Source organism: Notamacropus eugenii, chromosome 2, assembly GCF_028372415.1.
Source record: "Notamacropus eugenii isolate mMacEug1 chromosome 2, mMacEug1.pri_v2, whole genome shotgun sequence".
Classification (NCBI taxonomy): Eukaryota; Metazoa; Chordata; class Mammalia; order Diprotodontia; family Macropodidae; genus Notamacropus; species Notamacropus eugenii.
The window spans coordinates 431,987,187-432,004,070 of NC_092873.1; the positions used below are offsets into that span (position 1 = coordinate 431,987,187).

Sequence of the window (16,884 nt, forward strand, 5' to 3'; positions counted from 1 at the left end):
AATCAACACAAATGAGGCTAGCCCAGGGTCACATAGCTAGTATGTGTCTAAAGAAGGATGTGAATTCAGATCTTCCTGGTCTCCCAGCCAACATTCTATCTACTATGTCACACCACTCCCTTTAAACAACATTGAAGAGTGGGCTTAATTCTCTACAGATTTGAGGAGGGACTTCCCATCTTGTAATAGAGGAGAGTTTAATGACAACAAATGCAATCTTATATTCTAATAGTTTTATTTGTAGTAGCCAGCTTTGCTGGTCAGTCTACCAAAAGTCAAATTATCATCAATTTCTGATTTTCAACAGTGTAAAACACATTAGCAAACTCTTCCAGTATAGCCATTTATTGCCATGAATGAGGACCTATGGAACACCTTCACTCAAGAATATGGGTTTGTGGATCTTTTTCCATTTTCTGGGGATCATGATGGTGGTTACAGCTCTGGTTAGTATCCCTCTTTTTGTTTATATCCAGTTCTAACAACTCAATCTCCAGTGTCAGTTTATGTATCTCCAGAGCCATTTTCACATCTTCAGTATTGGGGAGGCACTGCATAAGCTTGTAGCCTGCTGAAACTTTCTCACAACCTTCAGGGAATTTCTAAAAAACAGAAACAAACAGATGGTTTCAGAAAGGGTTCCATTTGGAGGAAAGTGTGAAATTATTTTAAAGTCTGTGACAAGACATTTCCTGTCCTGAGGAGCAAGAAGGACCAGAAGTTACTTTGGATCTGAGTAGCATTTCTTTTGAAGACTGGACCAAGACACAGTAATGGATAACTGTAACTGACAAAGATAATGACAAGAATGCAAGCTGGATCTAAGGACAACAGCAAGGGGAGAGAAGGGAAATTGGTGCAAGTAGCTGTACAACCCAAATTGAAGCCATTCCACCTCTTGCAGAGAAGCACGTGAGGACCTGGAACAAGCTAGATGATACTTTCTGAGATTCTGAGTTTTCCACTTAGTATATTGTAAGGAGGAATGCTGAGATTTGAGCTGGCAGATACGTAGCTGCAAAAATTACCAGCATGATTAAACCAGGAATTCAGATTTAGCCTGCTTGACCAAACTTTTGTTTGATTTTTCAAGTTTTATTTTTTTGCTAGCCCTTATTCTCTTCCTTCCCCTACCCCTCCCCAACCCAACAGTTAAAAACAATGAGAAAAGTCTTGTAAAAAAATATGCATAGTCCAGCAAAACATACTTCCACTATGGATCCAAGTGTATGTCTCACTATGCATTTTAATTTTATGACCTCTTTGGCAGGAGGTAAGTCATATGCTTCATTTTCAGTCCTCTGAAAGTATGGTTTTCCATTGCACTGACAAGCATTCTAAAGTCTTTCAAATTATTTTTATTTATAATGTCATTGTAAAATTGTTTCCTTAGTTCAGGTCACTTTACTTGGCATCAGTTCATAGAGGTATTCCCAATTTCCTCTGAATCTCCCTGTTTTGTCATTTTTTTACAGCAAAAATAAAATTTCATTGTCTTCATATACCACAAGTTGTTTAATCCATTCCCCAATAGGAGGGAATCCCCTTGATTCCAGTTTGGGGTAATTACAAAAAGCTGTCACTAATATTTTTGTATGTATGGGCCTTTTCTCTCTTTCATTGATTTTTTGGGGGGTATAAGCCTAGTAGTAGTTGGCATTCTAGCTTTTGTCCTTGCCCTAACTTCATTTGCATGCTAATAAGAAAGGATTTACAGAGCAGGTTGATCTTTTGCCACTACTCCTAAATAGCTCCTAAGAGGGTGGTCTTCCAAAATCTCTGAAGTTAGATTTGGGGACACAAGTTTATAACGAGGAATTTATCAGCAATAACAAAGAATTTTCTAAACCCTCAAGATGAGTCCTTGTCTGGACTATAGACCCTGAGCTAATACAAGATAAAAGGAGTCAGAATAATAGATGTAGTCTTAGTTTAGGGTATTTTAAAGGCTTTTGTTGCTCCATGGGCTGGTTTTGGTGAAGTGCCAGCGTGCCCAGGGAGAGACTTTCTAGCCACCACATAGAAAAAAACGTTATCTACTCCCAACTCAGTAAGATGCTTCAAAGACAAGAGAAGTAATTTCTGCGACTTCAAACATCTCAGATATTAATGTCAACAGATATATAATTTTTTAGTTATGATTCATATGCTTTCCTTGATATGGGCATTATATTACTACTTCTCCTGGGGCCTTTCACACCTTACAACCTTGCCCATTGTCCTATATTTCACGGAGGGGGAAATATGAGGTAGAAGTTAACCACGTAGGCATTACTTACCCATTCACACTTGGGCACCTCTGGGATCCAAGATCTGTTCTCTGAGCAAGTGATTATTTGAGGACCAACCAGATAATAGCCAGGGGAACACTGGACTTGGGCATTTTCATCGCTTCGGTACCAAATCTTCTCTGAAGACATTTGTCCATTTGGTATCTCCAGTTTTGGACAAAGAGCTATAACAAAAACACCTTCGCTGACCAGTTTGTATTTCTCAGATGAGAGGAATGATAAGATGAAGTAATGAAAGTGAAAAGAAATATAACGCCTAAAGTATCCTTGAAGACTAGCATTTTTTCTATCTCACCTCCCTTCATCAGCTTGAATTCTAAATGACTTTTGGCAGCTCATTTCCCTTTCCTTTCTCTCATTTTCCTTTCACTAAATGGAAACTAACCTGCCTACTAGATAGGGTTCTCTGATTACAGCTAACAAAAGCAAATAAAGATATATGTGTCTATATATATAGGCACATGTAGTTTTATATTTATATCTAATATAGCATGTAACATATATTATGTGCAAACCCTCTGCAGCATCTGAATCTCTCTTGACTCTACTTTGAGGAATGGTTTTGGTTCAAATGGTTACTCTTAAATTTAACCTGCAAACATTTATTGTCCTTCACTACCTAATAAAGGATGAATCGTAAAAAAACAGTACGCATTACACGTGATATTATATATCTTATCATATAGTAGTGGCCCCACATGTGACTTTGAGGCAAATATCTGATACTTCTTAGAAATTTTATATTAAATCAGGAGCTGCCTTATTCCACCTGCTCCTGACAATACCTTTGCCAATCCTGTCACATCCCCAAAGGACACTGTGAGAGGTGAAGTAACTCTATTACAAGATCCTTCTTGGTTCCTCCTTTTTATTAAATAAGGCTGGAATTACCTTGACAGTGAGGGAAAGCATGTGACCATCCTGAATACCCGCAGGTAATTTTTGCCTCTCCAATCAGGACATATCCATCATGGCATGAATATTCCACACCAACCTCAAAAAGTCCATTACTTATTTTATAGTTCCCATTTGCGATGGTCTTAGGTGATCTGCAGTCTAGGATGACATGAAAGTGAGAAGTGGAAGACTGAGAATGATGTCAGTTAAGAAAACTTATGGACTTTTCTACTCATCACTGACAAGAATAAGAGCCAGAGGATCTAGGAAAGGTCTTGATCCTTTCCTTTCAGCAAGGTCTCCAATAGGATCACTTGGCTTGACTCCCCATTGCAGTGGCATCCTCCTACATCATTCCCAGATTAAGGCTGCAGAAGGATAAGGATTGATTAGGGAAGTCTTTCTGGATTGCCTGAGGTGCTAATATTATCTTCTTCCTTGGTTTACATGTATCCTCCCAGTGCAATATAAACTCTTGGAAGGCAGAGCTATTTATTGTTGCTGCTGCAATATCACAATGCCCTGAATATTAATGGAGAGGTGGGAGGGGAGCAAGAAGCTTGTCATACCCTGGGGGAACTTCTATTGTGGAAAGAATACATCAGCTACTCTTCTGTAATTTAGGGTCTTGGTTTCCTGGCACACCAGGAAATTAAAGAACTTGCTTGTGGCCATACTACTAATATGTACCATGGGTGGGACTTTAACCCAGGACCTTCTGGCTGTAACCACAATGCCAGGAACTCACATTTAGCAGTCTATAAACCCCTTGGGAGTTTTTGACAGTGGTCTAAGGGATTTGAACTAAAAATTCTTCAATGATGCTTTAAGTATTTTAAATTAAGTATATTAAAAGTATGTATAAATATATTAACAGTGTATTTAAGGATAAATTAGCATATTAATGACTATAATATGATTACATAATAAATATAATATGTTAAAATTAAATTAAATATACTGGTATATTAAATTAACCTGTGAGTGTGAAATACATTTTTGCTATTGTTGCAAGGCATTTACAAAATTACAAGCATCAAAAAACCCTGCACCAAGCCATAGTGCCTCTTACTTTACACATAATAATTCCATCATAAATACTTGCAAGTTTGGAGAGAGCTTGATGTGACAAAAATACAGTCTTCCTTCTTCTCTCACCCCAATGCCTTTTATAGCACTTTTTAGGAAAACTTCAGAAGGTCACTGACATCTTTCTACTTCCCACCAAGGCACAGGACTTTAGGATGCCTAAAGCTGAAAGGCCTGGAATCTTAACACTGTCATTTAGAAGAAGGATTAGATATGTTCTGCTTGGTCCCTAAAGGTAGAACTGGATGAAAGGGTGGGAGTTACTGATGGACAAATTTAGGCTTGGTGTCAGGAAAATCTTCCCAGCAATTCAAGTTGTCCAAGAGTGGAATTAGATACCTCAAAATGAAGTGGGATTCCCATATGTGAGCCTGGATGACCACTTGTCAGCTATTTTGTAATGGGATTCCTTTTGTGAATGGGATAGATTGGATGCGGCTCTGCTCCTTTCCAGCTTTCAAAATGTCATTCTTTGATGCTGAGTGATAAATGATAGGACCATATTTCTAAAGCTGCAAGGGACTGTAGAGGCTATCTAGTCCACCTATCCTCTTTCCCCCTTGTTACAGATGAGGAAATTGAAGACCAGAGAATGTCAATGACTTTCCCACAGTCACACAAGTATTATCAAGCATAGGACTGTGATGCTACACCTCACTTATCCTTGGTAGACATTAATATTGAATGTAAGAACAAATATGTAAGAAGACTTTGAGTAAATTTGAATACTCTAAGCATGCATTCCTATCCTACAAGAATGCATTTTTACTTTAATTCTTTGGAATGGAGCTCTTGGGAAAAAATGTTCATGAAAACCAAAGGTTTACATGCCCACTTAAAAAACATTATATGTGTGTGGGTGGGGTGGTGGTATGGGGGGAAACCATCACATAGCCTTTAATGAGGGATTTCAGTAACGTTAGGACTTTGATAATTGTAGCATCTTTAATACCAACTGAAATACTAAAGATTTCTTCCTTGGTTCTGTGGGAAAGAGGTCCCTAAGTCATAAAGGTATTGAAAGTCAAAGAGGTTTAAAACCCTCAGCAATCCAGGACCATTTTCATAGACCTGTCTATGATTCAGTCAGATTAGTAGCAGAATAACAGACAGGAAGGTCAGAAGATCTGAGTTTGAATTTTACCTCTGCCACTTCCTAGATAATATGACCCTCCATCAAGCTTAGCTTCCATTTTATTTACAAACATGTAATTATATATGTTAATATACATCTCATATCTACCTACACACATGTGGCTGTTGCCTTCCCTAATAGAATGCGAGCTAGCTCCTTGAGGGCAGGGACTGTGGAGCTTTTGTATTTTTAATCCTGATGTCTAGCACAGTACCAATTAAGAAGTACTTGTCAGCATCTGTAGGAGGAACAACGAAAGGCTTAAGTGAGCTGTGTAAATATAAAGTAGGTGAATGGTGAAAAGTGATAGGTGTAAAAAATTCTGTGAAAGTGGAAATAAGATTTGGCAGCTGAATGGATGTGCTGCTTGAGGGAGAGTGAGGCATACACAATGATATGAAACTACATAGCACAGTCAATAGAGTACTGGGCCTGCCATCAGGAAGACCTCAGTTCAAATGGAACCTCAGACTCTTACTTTCTGTGTGACTGGGACAAGGCATTGAACCTCTATCTGTCTCAGTTTCCTCAATGGTAAAAGAGACTTAATAATAGCATCCACTTGCCCTCCCCCAATTGTTATGAGGATCAAATGAGATAATATTTGTAAATCATCTAATGTAGAGTGTCACACATAATAGGTGCTTAATAATTCATTATTTTCTTCCTTTCTGTTGCAAAACTGGGATGCTGGAAAAACTTTCAATAGAAATAGGGACATTCAGAAGGGGGTGAGTCTGGTGGCAAGATAACAAGTTCTGTTTTGAATATGTAAAGTTTGAAATGTCTCTGGGATTTGAAATGAACAATAGGGAATTAGTCTTGCATGCAATTAGTCTTGCATATTTATTATAAGCTCTCCCCTTTTTTGCAACTGTGTATGGAGGGAGTGAAATGGGGGAGCACAGTGCAGAGGAAAGAAATGTTTATTGATTAGAAAAATATAAAATTTAACTAAACATTTACTATAATGTGCAATAGTTAATTGGTGATGACGGACTGAAGCTCAGGACAATGACTATAGTTGGATATATGAATGAGAACCAACAGCATAGAGATGGCAATCAGCCCATGGGATCTGATGATGTTACCAAAAGAAAAGATGTAGAGAGATACCAGAAGCTGTAGATCCGAGCCTTGGGGAACAGAGGATATGATGTGAATGAAGAAACAGCAAAGAAGACTGAGAAAGTGGTCAGGCAGGTAGGGGGCCAAAGGGAGAATCAGGAAAGCCTGGAGAAGAGAAACAATGCAGGAGGAGAGGTTGGCCAGCTGTCCCAAATGTAGCAGATAGGTCAGTAAGGATGAAGACTGAAAAGAGACAATCAGATTTGTTTATTAAGAAATCAATGGTAACTTTGGAGAGAGCAATTTCAGTTGACTAATGTAGGCAGAAACTAGATTGAAAAAGGGTTGTGAAGTGAAAGGAAAGGTAGAGAGGGAAGAAAGTGCAGACAGCCTTTCCTAGAGGGTTGAGAAGTGGAGGAAAGATATAGAATGATAGGGATTTAAGGGATGAAGGAGACACCTTCATTTTTAAGGCATGAGGACAGGAACCAGTAGGTTAGGAAAGCTTGAAGATTAGAGATTGAAGTGGGCAGGAAGGTTGAGGTTGTGGTCTTCTGGAGAAAGTAAGAGGAAATAGAATCAAGGAAACTTGCATAAGGGTTGGCTTGGCAAGAAGAAAGGCCACGATATTGTCAAAGACTGGGGTGGAGGAAGATAGAACTGAGGATTATGGAAAGGGGTTTTGATTTGAAAGAGGAAGAAGAGAGAGCTCACACTGAATATTCTTAATGTTCTCGGTAAAGAAGTAAGGCTCTCAGCTGAGAAAAAAGAGAAGTAGAAACTTGAAGAAAAAAGATTAAGACAAGTTTCCTTACAGAGAGAGACAGGGAATCAAAGCCTGGCTGCAGCATGAGCCCAGTTGAAATTGGATGACATGAGTTTGTAATTTATCTAGTCAACAGGAGTTATGTTCTTAGCTCTGTTCAGCTAGCGCATGATATGTGGAGGAGTCAAACAACGGGAATAACTTGGGGCTGAAGTTTGGCCAGGAACGAATGGCAATAGGATGAATGGTCAAGTGATTCAAGAGCAGAGGAATGTAGTGTTGAATTGCCAACTATAGACTGAAGGTTGAAGAGGAAGGAAAGTCAAGTCAGAACAAGGGTAATGCCTGAGAAAATGCAGAGGGGTAGAGAGATTGAAGGTCTGAGGGATGACATTGAGTTTAGGAGGCACAAAGAGAGAATCACAAAAGGTTTTGTTAATGGAATTACAGAAGATAACAATAAATCTGAAGACATTCAATGCTGGAGAACAAAACAGTTCATCCCAGTTTTGGACATTTAAATTGCTAGGAAGTTTTTCTTTATAGCCAGCCAAAATCACCCTTTCAGAAAATTCCACCCATTGTTCCTGTTTCTGCCAAGAGAAATCAGCCCAGTTTTCCATGTAACAAACATTTCTTCAAATACTTTGAAAGCAAACCCTGAAATCTTTTCTTTTCCAGTATAAAGACAAACTCCCAACCTTTAGTCAATTCTCAAACGGTATACTTTCCAGTTTTCTCACATCCTTCCTTGATTTCATCTGGATGTACTGCAGTTTAAAAATGTATTTCCTAATATATGGTGCCCCAAACTTAATGTGATTCTCCATATGTTCTATGTCAAACAAACTCTTTTCATCATCAAGAAGCTTTCCCTCTTTTCCTGTGTAGAAAAAGTGTTCCAATATCACTTTGATCATGAGGAAATTAATAAAATCTAAATAATGTGACTGAGCTAGCAATATGTTATGACTTAGAAAGCAATTATGGTTACCATAATCATTTTGACACGGGGATATTTCAGGTTTCCATCTGCCATCTCGTTGGCATATACTCCGCCTATGGTAACTTTTACAATAAACTATATAATTATCTCCTTCTGTATATTGGCAGTCATTGTTGAAGTGTAGGTTTTTTTCATCAGTCACTGGTGATGGGCAACATATCTCTGAGAAAAAGATTTATTGAAATTAAGAAGGCACCTAGATTTAAATTAGAAAATAAAGAAATTGTAAAGATATTTCAAGGGTTGGGGATCAGGGTTCCACTTTACAAAAACAAAAACAAACAAAAAACCACCACCTACATTTCAAAGAGACATTTGAATTCTTCTCCAAGTGTGCCTTTTATTTGCTGGAGGATTCTATCTAATACAAGCATGTCCATCTGTTTTCATTTTCCTATTGGAAATCTCAGTAACAAAGTGTTATATTAAGTGTGTCTGGGTTAAAATCTTTTATTTATCAGGCAAATTTGGTAGCTTCAATTTCATCTGTCTCTTTGTAGGTATTATAAAGAAAGTCATAATTATTCTACTTTTTTGTGTAACCTGAGTTTCCAGTCAAGCCTGAAGCATTTTGCATAAGACCTGGAATTGATGGGGAGTAATGATGACTTTTTGCTTGTGCCTTTCTGGAGTTGGTTTGAAAACTTCATAGGCTCTTCATTCCAGTTTTGAGAGGACATGTATGGTTCCAGAGTCTCTTGGAGACTGACTCAAGACATTTGTAGAGAAGCAGGCTTTGGAAGGCATGTAGGCAAAGACAGCACTTCCACATGTCCCTAATTTCAGCCTTAGTTTCCTGAGGACTTGAAGGAATTAAAACAGAAGCCAATAATATGTTGTTTGTAAAAAAGAAACTTACTTGAAACATAAATGTTCTCACAGTTAAAATAAAAGACTAAAAAAAATTTATTATGCTTCAGGTGAACTAAAAAAAAAAACAGGTGGAAGAATGATGATTTCAAACAAGGCAACAGGAAAAATAGACATGATTAAAAGACACAAGTAGTGAAACTACATTAGGCTTAAAGGACAATTCTGGATCATGTGACCAACAAGATGGAAGACGACACTTTTTTCTAATCCCTGCAATCTCTCAAACCTCTCAAATGTATGAATTCTACGGAAAAGATAAATAAGACACCTAGAACCCCAAAGGGGTAAAAACCCAATGACCTAACAGCAGAGAAGGCTCAGCACTCTCTCCCCCCTTGTCGCCATACTCTGGCAGGACCCCACAAGATGACCCATGGGCTTACAATGGGATTAAATTCTCTCCTCTGCCACCTGCTGGAGCCCTAGAAAGTGGCTCTGACTGGGACTTCAGTATGGCAGTGCTTTGTTCTGGAACAGCATTCAGCTAAAGAACTAAGGAACAGAGGTCACTGGGGCGGGGCTCCAGCATTTGTAGTATGTACTACTGTACATATTCCACTAAGCCTCAGGGAAAGTGGACTGGAATCCATCTGGGGTCAGTTCTGTTCCTCTAAAAGTCATCTGACTTCCTTGATTTCCTTCAAGTTCCCTCTAAAACCCTAACTTTGACATGAAGACTTTGTGAATCCTTCTTCATTTTTAGTTCCTAATAACCTTCCCACTGTTAATTATAATGGGTCTAGCTTGCAGATGGTTTGTTTCTACATAGTTTTTTAACATGTTGTTTCCCTCATAAGACTGTAAGCTCTTTGAGGGAAGGAGACTCTCTTTTGCCTTTATTTGCATCTCTAGGATGTAGCACAGTGATTGACACTTAATAAATGTTTATTGACTGACTGACTTGGGGCAGAGACTGAAGCCATTGAAATGTGAATTCTTTGGTTTTGGAGGAGACTGAGACAACTTTGAGGTCCAGGCCCCAAGAAAATCACAAGCAAAAGGGGAAGAGGCAGCAAGTAAGCAATAGGAGAATAAAAGGGGAAAAGATTGAAATTATCAGAGATGTTAGGTAGATGAAAACTCAGTTGAAGACATTGAGCAATAGTGGATAAACCAATAGGGAAGATGTTAATAATCAAAGGGAATATGGCCTCTAGATTAGGTAAAAGATTCCAGACATCTTTGAATAAATATTGCAAGACAAAGGAAATGAATCAACCCCTAATGAGAACAAGGACTCTGTAGAGAACCAAAAGAGCATAGAAACACAGCAAGACGTTCCTTAATCATTTAAAAGAGAAACTAAGAAATGTAGAAGGAGAATTGATGACCTGCAGAGCAGAAATAATCAGTAGAATAGAAATACTTGAACCCATAGTGGCAAACCTCACCAAAGGAACAAAAATTAGAACTGGTTGAAAATACAAATACATTGGAGTGAAGGATAAGTTGGAAGAAGAGAAGCAAAAAGAATGACATTAAAAGCAAACATGTTGTCCATACAAGTAAAACATGTTGATATCAAAGACAGGATGCATAGAGTCAAAGTAAGCATTATAGGTCTCCTTGAAGAATGTGAGAAGTTAAAACATCTGGAAACTGTAATGCCAGAAAGAATACAAGAAAAGTGCGTGAAACTTCTGAAAACAGAAAATAAAGTTCTAATTGAAGGAATCTACCAGTTGCCTCCAAGGAAAAAATATTCCCATGCAGCAAACACACACTAGTTGAACTGAAAAATTACAATGACAAACAACAAATTCTGCAAGCTACCAAGAGAAAGACTGACAATATAATAGAAATTCAAATAACAAAAAACTGACTATTCTGTACCCAGAACAAGCTTCAAGAGAGAATGGAAGAATGCATTCCAAAGAGCAAAGGTGCTGTAGATGAAACCCAAGGTGACCAACTTGAAACATTAGTGAAAAAACAAACTAAACATTGGTGAAAAAAATGAACATTCAATACAAAGAGGATGTTTAAAGTATTCCTACAATTAAGGAAGGAAGGAAAGAGGCATTTATTAAGTGCCTACTGTTGGCCAGGCACTGTGCTAAATACTTTGCAAATAGTATCTCATTTCATCCTTATAACAACCCTAAGAAATATGTATTATTATTATCTTCATTTTATAGTTGAGGAAGAGAGAGGCAGAATGAATATGGTAAAGGCCATGGATAATGGCCTGCACAGTAAGGTTAATAGAAAATTTCTGCCATGAGGTGATACTTCTGTCCTTGCTGTTACCTGTAGGAACTGGTATTTATAAGTGAGGCACATCAGGAAAAAAAAAATGGGTGAGCAAGATCAACAAGGCAATAAAATAGAAACTATTTAGAAGAGGCCCATCTCTGAAGTCAGACACATTCTCTTTTTTCACCAAGCCTTTGGAGAGTTGAGGAAACTAGGGAAACAGAGGTTAAGTGACTTATCTAGGATCACAAAGCTAATAAATATCTGAGGGTAGATTTGAATTGAAGTCTTCCTGATTCCAGTGTTCTATCAAGTGTGGCACCTACCTGCCTAGCCCTGAACAAACCATCTGCTTTTTAAATACCCTAGACAAAAGAAATGCAGGAATTTATAAATATTTACCATGATCAATAGTATAATAAAAGATAACAGAGAGATAATTATGAAATTTCTTTCTAAAAGTATGTGTGGAAATCCCAGTGAAAAGACAAGTTCAAACACAAATACCATGGAGTAAGCCTCACAACATCCCATCTATAGAAATCAATGTTTTTAGTGGCAGTAAATTGCAGAATGGTTGAGTACATAAAGGGAAGAAGAGACAAGGCAAAAGAACCAACCAGTATAAGGGCCATGAATCATGGGGAAAATGTCTAGGATAAACAGAAAAGTTAGATGAATAATGGAGGGAAAGAAGAAAGAAAATCCCCTTGAGAAAAAGGCACAGAAAATACAAACTGAAAACAAATAAAAACATGTTGAGGGGGAGAAAAAGAAGGGGAATTCTTCTTGACTACTTAACTGGGAGAAAAAAGATTAGATAACTAAATCAAAGGAAGAAAGAAAAAGGAACCAAAACTCCAACTAGGGAAAGAGGTAAAAAATAGCAAAGGGCAGGGAAGCTTGAGTATGAAAGAAAAAAACATATAGAAATATGGTTGCCTTAAAATAGATTATGCTAAAATAACCGAAGAGAGAGAGAGTACTGTCTTTATAGAGGAAGAGGGGGAAAAATCATAATTTGAAAAAAATTAGAGACAAATGGAGAAAAATACAAACCTAATTCTCACAACTCTAAATGTGAAAGGATTAAACCATCCAATAGAACCAAAAAAAAAAGAGTGAAAATTGAATAAGAACTCAAAACACCACAATTGATTGCTTACATGAAACACACATAAAATCTGGTATTTGCAAAAAAAAAAAAAAAAAAAAGGGGGGGGGGGGAGATGGTAGGTCATTGGAAGAGACCATACAAAGGAGAAACAAAAACAATGGAACTCAATTTGAGAAACTGGAAGACAAATTACTAAGAAAGTGTTACTTGATAAATAATTGAAGAAATATTGTCTATAATTAGTTCATGTGTGCATAATAAGTATGATATAATAAAAAGGTAATTGAGTAACACAGTATTGTATCAAACTGCCAAAAACTGCTGTATTTACCTAGAATAAAACAATAGCAAAATTAATCTGAAGGAAGAAAAGGTCAAGAATCTGAAGAGGAATAATGAAGAAAAAGTAGGAAGATGTTTAATAGTCCCAGATCTCAAACTATACAAAAATCAGTAATTATTGAAACCATTTGGTATAAGTTAAAAAAAATTAAAAAGTCTATCAGTAGAATGGAGTAGGTAAAAAATATCCATGAGGAAAGCAACGTAGTAATATAGTGTTAAATTTAAAGACTGAGGCAAAGGCTTTTGATGTGACAAGAACTGTTGGGAAAATGGAATGCATTGTAGCAGAAATTAGATTTAGATCAACTTTTCACATTATATACCACAACAAGCACCACATGGATACATCTTTTAAGAGTAAGGAAGGAAATGTGTTTTATAACTATGAACAGGAGAAGAATTCATTATCAAATATGGGATAGAGAAAATCACAAAAGAAAATGAGCAATTAAAGCTTATAGAAAATTTAAAAGTTTTGATTCAAGCAGAACCAGTGCACTTAAAATGAAAAAGGAAAGAGTTAACTCATAAAACGTCATTGTTGCAAGCTACTCTGATAAAGGTCTGGTAGCCAAGATGAAAAAGGAACTGATTACAATATATAAATAGGACCAGAGCAATTTTCTTATAGATAAGGTTAAAAGATATAATCAGGCAGTTCTCAAAAAAAGAAATCAAATGATTAAGTTATATTTAAAAATATATACATATATAATACATATATACACACACACACACACACACACATACACACAGAGAGAATACTAAACCAGTGATAGAGAAATATAAATTAAAATAACTCTGAGATTTTACTTTACACCTTTCAGACTGATAAATTACGGTTAAAAATGACAATTGTTGGAGAGGCAATGAGATGATAGGCATATTACTGTTTCACTGTTGATGAAGCTATTGAATTAATTGGTCTAGCCATTCTGGAAATAAATTTGGAAATTACCGTGCTCTTTGATTCAGCAATGTCACGATATCGAATAAAGAGGGTAAAATAGAAATGGCAAGAATGTACCACCTCCTGAAAGAGATCCCAAAATTAAAATTCCCAGAAATATTATAACCAAAGTTCAGAGTTCCCAGCTCAAGGAGAAAAATATTGCAAATAGCCAGGTACATTAATGATCTGTTGGTAGAGTTGTGAAGTGGCCGAATGATTCTGGAATGCAATCTGCAACTATGTCCAAAGGCCTGTAAAACTGCGCATACCCTTTGATCCAACAATACCACTCCTAGGTCTGTATCCCAAAGAGATCAAAGAGAAAGGAAAAGGACTGACATGTACAAAAATATTTATAGCCACCATTTCTGTGGTGGCAAAGAATTGGAAATTGAGGAGATGCTTATCAATTAAGGAATAGCCGGACAAGTTTTGGCATATGACTGTGATGGAGTATTATTGTGTTATAAGAAGGGAATGCTGTCAGAAAAAAACATGGCAAGACCTATATGAACTGATGCAAGGTGAAAAACTAGAAATTCTTTATCCACAGTAAAAGCAATGTTGTAATGATGATCAACACAAAGATCAACACGGTGATCTAAGATAGTTCCAAAGGACTCATGATGAAAAAATACTATCCACCTCCAGAGAGAGAACTGATGAATTCTGAGTGTGAATTGAAGTATAATATTCCTGCTTTTAGCTTTTTGTATGCTATGGCTAATATGAAAATAGATTTTGCATGATTTCACATGTATAATTGATATAATATTATTTGCTTTCTCAGTGGGTGGGAAAGTGATGGAAGGGAGGAAGAGAATATGGAATTCAAAAATTAAAAAGAAAAGAATTTTTTAAAAAATGAGATGAATAGAATTTTAGAAAAACTTAGATATGTTAGCTCTCCAGAGATAATTTAATGGGATTAGAATAGAGTATATCCTTTTCTCAGTAGTATATAGAGAAATTCCATGTAAATCCCATGTAACTGGGAACAATATGAAATACTTGTGAATCTGTCAGCCAAGACAAACCCAGGAACTAAATGAACACAACTACAAAACACTGCACACAAAAGACAGACCTAAACAATTGGAGAAATATAAATTGCTCATGAATAGGCTGAGTCAAAATAATAAAAATGACACTTCTACCTAAATTAATTTATTCAGTGCCATAGCAATCAAACTATTTAAGAATTATTTTATACAGCTAGGTAAAGTAATTTAAAAATTCATCTGGAAGAAAAAAAGGTCAAGAATATCAAGGGAATCAAAAAATGTGAAGGAAGGCAGTCTAGTAGTACTAGGTTTCAAAATATTACAAATAGCAGTCATCAAAGCATTCTAGATTGAAAAAGAAACTGAGTGGTAAATCAGTGGAATAGATTAGGTACATGATAAACAGTAGTAAATGACTATGGTAATCTAGTATTTGATAAACTAAAGATCCAAACTTTGGTGACAAGAACTCACTGTTTGACAAAAACTGCTGGTAAAACTGGCAAGTAGTCTGGCAGAAACTAGGCATAAACCAACATCTCATATGATGTGCCAAGATAAGGCCAAAATGAGTATATGATTTAAACATAAATGGCAATATTGAAAGCAAATTAGGAGGGTATGGAAATTTTTACCTGTTAGATATATGGATAATGCAGGGACAGAGCCAAGAAGGCAGAGTAGAAGGATGGACCTGCTCTAGCTCTATCCTCATAGCCCATAAAATACCTCTAAAAAATGCCTCTAAACAAATTCTAGAGCAGCAGAAGTCACAAAAAGACAGAGTGAAAGAGATTTCCAGCCCAAGACAGCCTGGAGGACCAACAAGAAGGGCCTTTCACACCAGGCTCAGAGCAGAGTGGAGTGCAGCCCAGCCTTGGCCACACTACAAGGCACAGATAGGACTGAAGCAGGCTTCAGGGATTTCTCAACCCATAATTCTCAGATTTCTCAACCCATAAATGCAAAAGACAGCTTCAAAGGCCAGTGAGAAAGCTCTTTCCCCTGGGTGAGAGGAGGGCATGGGTCCAGTTCAAGCCCTGGCCCCAGGGCAGTGGCAGTCACTGCAGCAGCAGTGTCCATTTTTGGAGCCCTCAGCCTAAAGACCATGGGGGAATTGAGTGGCAGATCTGAGTCTCAGTTCTGAGTAGTGGTCCTTGGGTGAGGAGGAGTGCTAGTGTGGTGGAGCTGGTGGAGGCTTTGGAGAAGACCCTGGGCAAAAAAGTTTGTGGTTGCTCCCAGACCAGAGCACAGGCCAGGAGAAGAGTAAACTCCTCTCCTTTGATTGTGCCAGCTTGGTGGAGCTTAGAACTTACAGGTCCCTAGAGTATACCCTCCACTTGACAAAGGACTCAAAAGTCAAGTAACTGACTGGGAAAATGCCCCCAAAAGGGAAAAAAGTAAGACTATAGAAGGTTGCTTTCTTGGTGAAAAGGTATTTTCTTCCATCCTTTTGAATGAGGAAGAACAAAGCATACCATCAGAGGAAGACATCAAAGTCAAGGCTTCTACATCCAAAACCTCCAAAAAATATGCAATGGTCGCAGTCTGTGGAAGAGCTCAGAAAGGATTTTGAAAATTAAGTAAGAGAGGTGGAAGAAAAATTGGGAAGAGAAATGAGAGTGATGGAAGAAAATCATGAAAAGTGAGTCAACAGCTTATTAACAGAGACCCTAAAAATGCTGAAGAAAATAACACCTTTAAAAATAGACCAACCTAAGTGGCCAAAGAGGTCCAAAAAGCCAATGAGGAGAAGAATGCTTTAAAAATAATTAGCCAAATGGAAAAGGAGGTTCAAAAGCTCACTGAAGAAAATAGTTCTTTCAAAATGAGAGTGGAGCTGAGGGAAGCTAATGATTTTATGAGAAACCAAGAAATTACAAAACAAAACCAAAGGAATGAAAAAAAATAGAAGACAATGTGAAATATCTCATTGGACAAACAAATGACCTGGAAAATAGATCCAGGAGAGATAATTTTAAAATTATGGGGCTACTGGAAAGCCATGATCAAAAAAGAGCTTAGACATCATCTTTCATGAAATTATCAAGGAAAACTGTCCTGATATTCTAGAACCAGAATGCAAAATAAATATTGAAAGAATTCACCAATCACCAAAGATCCAAAAAAGAAAAACTCCTAGGA

The 16,884-nt window shown here is 37.2% G+C and overlaps 1 protein-coding gene across 4 annotated transcripts in view; it reads right to left on the reverse strand.

Annotated features, from left to right (window-relative positions):
* Window positions 1–218: 218 nt before the first annotated feature.
* C4BPA (complement component 4 binding protein alpha) overlaps window positions 219–16,884 on the reverse strand; it is a 44,059-nt gene continuing 27,393 nt past the window's right edge. For 3 of the 4 annotated variants that reach the window (XM_072647977.1, XM_072647978.1, XM_072647979.1), the window contains 4 exons: window positions 8,241–8,414; window positions 3,183–3,347; window positions 2,280–2,455; window positions 219–602 (listed from right to left, as the gene is read on the reverse strand). In XM_072647977.1, coding sequence (XP_072504078.1) covers window positions 378–602; window positions 2,280–2,455; window positions 3,183–3,347; window positions 8,241–8,414 — 740 coding nt within the window. In that variant the 3' untranslated portion in view covers window positions 219–377. The remainder of the gene's footprint in view (window positions 603–2,279; window positions 2,456–3,182; window positions 3,348–8,240; window positions 8,415–16,884) is intronic. The other variant, XM_072647980.1, reaches the window with a different exon arrangement.